Raw genomic sequence first — 8,201 nt, 5'->3', positions numbered from 1 at the left:
ACTTACATCCAAACACACGCAGAGACGTATAAACCGGTGCTTTGCCATGAAGTTTCTCATAGGGACTCTTATGATCTTCAAGAGATGACGAAGGCAGTAAGTTACCCAAGAATGCAGCAGTGAAGAACGCTTCAACCCATAAGTGTTGAGGAGTCTTGCTGTGATAGAGCATACTGAGACCAAGTTCACATATGTGCCGATGCTTTCTCTCTGCCATGCCATTCTGTTGTGGCGTGTGGGGACAAGACAACAGATGTTTTATACCGCATTGTGACAAATGAGTATTGAACAACTGATTGACAAATTCACCTCCCCCATCTGATTGAAATTGCACAATCTTTGTATTAAACTGATTCTCCACAATCCGCTGAAACTGTTTGAACACTTCAAAGAACTCACATTTTAACTTCAGCGGGTAAAACCAAGTAAACCGAGAGAAGTTGTCTATGAAAATGACATAGTATTTAAATCCTTGATCAGAAACAACTGGGCTTGGACCCCACAAATCACAGTGAACTCTCTCCAAAGGTTTACTAGTAACTGTTTCAGAAGATAAAAAAAGGAAGTTTGCAACTCTTCCCAAGCTGACAAGCATCACAGAGTAACTGAGTTTCTCTCTTATTCATTACAATAAACTTATTTCTGACTAAGTGTTGAAGAATCTCCATGTGAGGATGACCAAGTCTTTGATGCCACACCTCATCACTTGTAGCTTGCTGCCTTGTAGAGTAGTAAGCTTGAAATCTCGCATCCTTCAACACATATAGGTCTTTACGCCTTGTTCCTTGTGCTATCACCCTGTTTGTTCCCTTGTCCTTTACAAACACACAATCAGAGTCAAAAGAGATCTCACAAGGGTAATCTGTGGTGAGTTTTGAAACTGATAACAAGGATTTCGCTATTCCTGGACAAACCAACACATCAACAAGAGGTAATATACCTTGAGTAGTGTGCAAGTCAACAGAACCGACATGAGAGATAGGCAAGAAATCTCCATTGCCAACCATAATCTGATCATTACCTGCATAAGGCTCGGATGATTGTAACTGGGATTCACTGTGAGTGATGTGTGCAGTAGCCCCTGAGTCCGGATACCAGTCTGTCCCTGACCTCTGCTCTTGATCGGACAGTTTCATAGCAGCAAGAGCATTGTGAGCAGATTCTGACCCATCATAGTCTTGATCAAATCTGTTGTAACACCTTGCAGCACTGTGACCGTATCTCCCGCATATCTGACAAGTAGGCCTCGTGTTGTTACCAGCTCCGGTTCCTCCTGAGAACTGTTGACTGAAACCCCTTCCTCTTGTAGAGTAAGAGTTTGTACCGCGACCTCTGTAGCCCCCTCTGTAACTGTTACCTCCCCTGCCACGAGAAGAGTAACCTCTACCAGCATGAAACGCCTGATGTGGGTTTGGCTCAGAGACCTGTGTCTGAGCACTCAACTTGTCATCAAAGGTGACAAGTTTAAAGACATCATCATCAAAGCTCAACTCAGAGACAGAATCCATTGAGTGCTCAATCACGGTACATATCGACTCATATTCTTTTCCAAGACCAGCTAAAGCACCATAAATAGCTTCTTGTTCAGACAATGGACATCCTATTGAGTCTAACTGGTCACACACACTCTTCACATCATTCAAATACGCAGTCATAGTCTTTTGGCCTTTAGTCATACCTTGAAGTTTGCGCTGTAGATCTAGCCTCCTTGTTGCAGAAACTCTGTTATACTTCTTCCCAAGAGTGAACCACACTTCTTGAGCCGAGTGAAGGCCATAGACAGCACGCATCGCTTCTTTGTTAACCTGGCTCTGATACCATAAAGATCAGAGAGATACAGACACAAATGAAGATGAAAACTTTAACTTTCTTTGTTATTCAACTTGTCTTTTGCGTTACACATCACTCTGTTATTTATACACAACCTTAAACCTTATCTTCTAGCTAGGTCACCCAGTGACAGCACACAATCTTAAACAGCTAAATCTGTTGCCTGTCTCTATCATGTGAGCTGGCTGAACCGTACAACGAGCTCCCTTTGCGTGAGTCTTTGTCGTTAACGCTTCAGCGTTTTTGACCGTTGAATGAGATTCCACATTGGGCTTAGAGTAGTTAGTCTGATCATGGGCTTCATGTCGCAGTCCGTCAGTCTCGGAGCCCATATGACTATTAATAACACTAAGAACTTTGTGGTAGGATATAATTTAGAAAACAAAACGGATGCTTCTGTGTATATTAATTAATATGTTGCATGAGTCTGGGGAGATGTGTTGATAGTAAAGTACGACACAACATTTTGGTTTGACTGACATAAGAAAACCATATATATATTAACATGTGACGAGGAGGCACGAAGATTAGATCAAAGAAAAGCAGAGCTGCATTCTGCATGCATAATATATATCGCTTGCTGCTCTCATCAGTCAAAGAAAACTAGAGATATATATATATATATGGATGTTGCGGTGAAATCTGTCAATATGTTCTCTCCATATCTTATTTCGTCTTCCCAAAGAAACAAGTCGATCTCTGCGGCAGAGATCATGAAGGAACAAATAAAGAGTTTCGTGCTTTGGAACTCCCTTTTAAACCAGCACAAAACGATGCCACTAAACCGGTGGTTACTTAATTTTCATCTTATATTTGTTGTATGTTTCAGAATTCTTTCTGTCCATGACCATTCATTTCCCCAGCGAGGTGAATTTGGACGTGCTTGAACTGGAGACTTCTTGCAGTAGGAGCCTAGGAGGCATCCTCCAGTGACCATCAACCCAAAGAGAGTTATTAATTGATATAAGATTTTCTTATGTCAGTCAAACCAAGATATGTTTTAAACCCCGAACTATTTTTAGATCTAGTTCGAAAAAAAACCCTTAACTAAAATTTAGGAGGTGTTATTGGTTTATATATTTTTATTGATTTAAAAATCCATATAGTATTTATAAATCTAAGTAAAATATACAAATTTTCAAATTTTCTCGGATTAGTATTTACAAATCTGGAGGTTTTCCTTCGGATTTGGGCCTTTGTATTTTTCACAAAGAAATCCATGTAAATCCATTCAAATACATTATGAAATCAAATCTATTAGTAAATCCGTATGATTGAATAACATTTGATTTGAATTAGAATTTATGAATCATTAAACGAATAACACTTGATTTGAATTAGAATTTATGAATCATTAAACGAATAACACATGATTTCAATACATATTTTTAAATCATAGAACCAATAACACTAAATTTAATTTGGATTTTCGAATCCATCAAAATACACCAACCAATAACCCCTACTTAATGTTTATTTTTTTAGTGTATTAACTCCTCCGTTAACATTTTCCTGATGGAAAAACGTTAACTTCAAACGCTTAGTTTCATTAAAAGTCAAAACTGTATGTAGTTATCCAAAAACATGTGTCATTAAATAAAGTAAAAAATTGAACTCTCCTTTCTTTGAACCCAAATCCCTTGCATCCGCATTTAGTCATTTGCCACTTGAACTAATTAAGAATCATTGCTTATGTTCCCATCTTTATTAATTTAAAGCTTTTGTTCTATTTGATCTCAAATCTCGAAGACAAAGACGACTCCTTCTTATCTTCAACCAACCGATAGTGAATAGAAATCTATTTTGGCCAAAGCGATGAAAACGGTTCAATCATCACAAGGAGTAAACCGTTCCGGTTAAGAACTGGCTCCGCTCCGTCTTCAACCTCCTCCAACAACACCTCAGATCCGAAATACTCAGGTCTAGAGTGGGGTAACAAGATCGCAGAGCCTGCGGAACTGTCTACAAAGTGAGCGACTGTCTGACGTCTCGCTTATACGTGCTTTGCAGAATCAAATGGACCATCAAATAAAAAAGGATGTAACTACTAACAATGTTTCTCAGTTATGAATGATTAACTGTGAATGTAAGGGAACCTGGGTTCAATCAAAGGGAAGCTCTTTTTCTTACTATTTTTTTTTGTTTTTAAATGATGTGTTGTTTTGGATAAACATCGTGTTGTTTTGGATAACTACATGTCATTTTTCTCTTTTTTTAATGAAACTCAAACGACATCTCTTATGTCAATGACACCAAAGGGATATAATCATAAAGAATGGCTTCAGATATCAATCAAATATAAGAGTTTCAAATTAACGTTGTCCATCCACGAAAATATTAACGGAAGGGTTAGTACACTAACGGAATGCTAGTTTAAGGTTTACAAATATAAAATTTTAGTTGGAGATTTTTCTTCCCGATCTAAAAAATAGTTCGGGGTTTAAACCGCTAAAAATCCTTGATATAATTAAAAATTATTAGAACAATTTACTTTTTCTATATAAATTTATGTTAAGTAAAACCAATGAAATTTATTAATAATTTATTTCCATCTCATTTACCTTATCAAAAACAATTTTAAATTTATTATATATATGTATATATAGAAATAAGAAATGAACATATCTTGAAAAGTCAAGACAAAATTTACTCCATATATATTATTTCTAATATTATATACCTATTTAAAAGTTAATTAAGAAATAACTCAGACCAAGAAAATATTTCCAAACTATAAAGATTTTTTTCCCATTTTTTCATGGTCATATAAGGGACTTTATAAAATCTCAAACTCTTACCTCTGAATTTCAATCTATATATACTATAAGTTGTCCAAAAAACAAAAAAACATCAATATATACAATGGATCTAAACGAGAGCTCCAATTCTGTCTCAATGTCTGACTCAAGTTCTGACTCAAGTTCTGACACAAGTTCTGACTCAAGTTGTGACTCTCCCTCTCCCGTCAGGGTACGGGCTACGGTGGGGGAGGAGACCAAAGGGGACGATACGTTGGTGCAGAGCCTGTACGATCCCAAAGGGAAGTCGATCGTACTGTCTGGAACACATGAGAGATCCTCGACGATGAGGTCGTTGAGTATGGGAGGAGGTAAAACTTTGAGATCTCTTAGTCGGAATAACTATAACCATTCGATCTTTGATGTTTGAAGGGACATGGGATTATGAATATGAATAAGGATATGTAAATTAATGTGTATATGGATATGGATATGAATATGAATATGAATATGAATAGGGCTTACGTTTTCAGTCAATGGAAATCATTGGGAAAATATTTATCTTGTGTTAGGTCTTAGGAAAATTGCTCATGGCAAATATATATTGCTCAAACTATAGGGAAATCAATTGAAAACAGTATAGGAATCATAATACATATTTGATCTTCTATAAAGAAAATGGAAGAAAACTAGTATTTGTTTTCAAACAAGAGAGTTCAGATATATATATATATATATATATATGTGGTAAACTATGAACGTGTTTTGGATTTGAAGCTGATCCGACTAGGAGACTTGGAGGAGGGGACTTCAAGGCACATATGCTCATGATTAATGCCCGAGAGGTACGTATAACACACCTCTTTTAATTAAGTGTGCTGTTGTAGAATTATAGTTTTGTTGTTTTTATGAAAATATGGTATAACAATTTCAAGATTAAAAATATAGTTTAGTCAAATAAATTTCATAAATTTTAACTTTGACTAGTGCAATAGATTACAACATTGTTAATATATATTATTAAATATTTTTAGTGTAAATTTTTTGAGTCGAGACATTTAAGATAAATACAAAATATTGAATGACTAATTCTGACTAGGCTGTGGTTTATCAAATGAATTAATTTTAACAATTAATAAAAAGCTGATATGATATGTCTTTGTAGCACATGAACATTACGTATTGAAGATGCGATGGTTATATTTTGTATTTGATGGTCATTTTACAGGAAATCATCGAGAAGATTATGTCCTTCACGCAGAATGGATCTCGTGGGATCTGCGTTTTGTCAGCAACCGGTGCGGTTTTTAATCTCAGGATTCAATCGCTCGGCTCTAACAGAGTCCTGACGTTCAAGGTAATTATATAATGAACTCGGTCTTGTAGTCCGATTTTGGATTCTTGAAACTCAATTAGTGTATTTATATTATAACTTGTTTGAACATGAGAATATAGGGTTTTCAAAATGTAAAGATCCTCGTTAGCCACCGAGTTAGATAGGATATATAGGATGATCATAACACTTTGGTGCAGGATTGTTATGAGATAATCTCGCTGACCAACACAGTGGAGATAACTGAAAGTGGAGGAGTGAGAAATGAGACAGGAGTATGGCGTATTACAATCGGTGGAGTTGATGGTTGTGTCTTTGGTGGTAATTTAGTCGGTAGACTCACTGCTGCAAGTCAGGTTCAGGTAAGAACAAAAGAAAGCATCTTCTTTGTAATGTTGAAACATTAGAAGCTATTATATTATGGTTCATTTGTATAGGTTGTGATTGGAAGTTTCTGGCCGTTGACCCCAAATCCGTCTTTGAGGAAGAAAGATACGTCCACATCTGTGCTTGTTACACCGACAGTACCAAACGCAGTTGGTTCCTCATCTGGAGGACAAGTCCATCAACCAGAAATGAGAGGCTCTTCTCATTTTTCGAGCAGCGAGTGGTACAGGAAGTATTCTGGTTATAACCCGTAATCTCATCTGAATCTAAGTTAATAAAATCCTTGAAAGAGGATATTTTCTGCTTTTTATGTTCTTGGGAGTGTGTAAGACTCAACTGATGTATTAAGTGCATCCAACAAGACAAAATTTGGTTCAAGTCATATTTTCAGTGTTGTCTCTTTTCTTCTGAACATTCATCAAACATTTGGTACATTGGTTTCTTTATGATCCAATGGAGATAATAAAAACTCATTTATATTTAAAAAGAATTCTTGTCTTATAATATCATCAACCTTGCTAAAACTTAAACAAAACATTTCAGAGGATTTAATAATTGATAAAAAAAATTATAATGGGTTCAAAAGTATTGTTAGAAATATGTTCAATACTTAGTAGAAACCTAAAATCGGAGTTATCTTTTATAGAACTAAACTAACAGATTATCTCTTTGCATAAAATAACAAAATAACAAATAAAATAAAAATTAGCAAAAGAAAAGGATAATATTCCCTTACCACACTGTGCGGTAGAAAGACCAGTCCGCATGAGAAGAACGGTCATGGGGTGACCAAAAGAATGCTCTTTTATATAAGCTTGAACAACTGATGAATTTGCGAGATCATCCAAGTAAGAACATAACTCTCCCTTCTGGATCTAACAGAATCAAAACCAAACCAACTATAACAAAGATCATGGCTACAGTTAAGAGATGAAACCGTCAAGTAAAAAATGATCACATACCAAAAGAATCATCGTATACATCTGTAGGATGGTAACTCACTGGAAACGCGAATGTATAGTCCGGAATGCACATCAAGATCAATTTGATTTTAATTTGATTTTAATTTGATTTTAAATATTTTAAGTATACTGTATTCTATATATGGTAAAAGATCTTAAGAGTAGTTCTTATTTTGGCTTTTTTCATCGGTTTCTAGATCATTTTACACTAAAATTGTTATGTTCTATAATTTCAAATGATGAAACATCAAATTTCTACATATAGGATATACCCTTCGCACAAAAACAGAATGATGGTTCAACATACAAATTACGTAACTATCAGACATAGAAAAATGAACACTGTCTGTGTAAACCCATTTATAGAATACAGTATATACTTATAATATTTAAAATCAAATTTCCATCTCATATTTAAAGCTCATGAACCCTAGCATTGAAGATGTTAAAAGAGACTAAAACCTATGAATCTAAACTGAAACGACGTTGATGAATAAATGAAGAAGACTCAAGCTTCCTCTTCTTTGTATACCTCTTGCTGAGAAAGGAATCGAATCAGACAGCGGTGAATAGTCTGACCATGAAATGCTACCCCGGACCAATCATTACCCCCTGCTACTCTACAAACGCTTGTTCTTTGGTGCTCTCAGTACCAAGGTATTCATTCCTATCAGGTTAAGGTTATCTTCAAGCTACTGCTTCAAGTTATTGTTTCCAGTCTGTGGCGGGAGCGTAATGCGCGTATCTTCAGGAATGTTTCTCTTACTCCACTGGCTTTCTTCAAGTTGGTCGATCGTTCTTTGCGTGACAGGCTTCTCTCCATAACCCGGGATCCTTCTCAAGCTCTCTCTTTGCTTCAGTTCTATTTTTGGTTTCTTGTTCTTATAGCTAATCGCTGATGTATGATCCTCCTCCTCTCTCTTTTTTTCCTTTTTTCTCTCTCTTTGTAAT

General features: G+C 35.8%; 1 protein-coding gene across 1 annotated transcript; it reads left to right on the top strand.

Moving 5' to 3' along the window:
* Positions 1-1,655: 1,655 nt before the first annotated feature.
* LOC106441829 (AT-hook motif nuclear-localized protein 4-like) lies at positions 1,656-7,669 on the top strand. Its single transcript, XM_013883589.3, has 5 exons — positions 1,656-4,939; positions 5,346-5,413; positions 5,797-5,925; positions 6,102-6,263; positions 6,339-7,669. The coding sequence occupies exons 1-5, from the start codon at positions 4,693-4,695 to the stop codon at positions 6,540-6,542; spliced, it is 810 nt and encodes a 269-aa protein (XP_013739043.2). The 5' UTR covers positions 1,656-4,692; the 3' UTR covers positions 6,543-7,669.
* The last annotated feature ends 532 nt before the right edge of the window (positions 7,670-8,201 follow it).

Source organism: Brassica napus, chromosome A3 (assembly GCF_020379485.1).
Source record: "Brassica napus cultivar Da-Ae chromosome A3, Da-Ae, whole genome shotgun sequence".
Lineage (NCBI taxonomy): Eukaryota > Viridiplantae > Streptophyta > Magnoliopsida > Brassicales > Brassicaceae > Brassica > Brassica napus.
The sequence above is the reverse complement of the archived record's forward strand: the minus strand, read 5'-3'. Positions and strand labels throughout refer to the sequence as shown.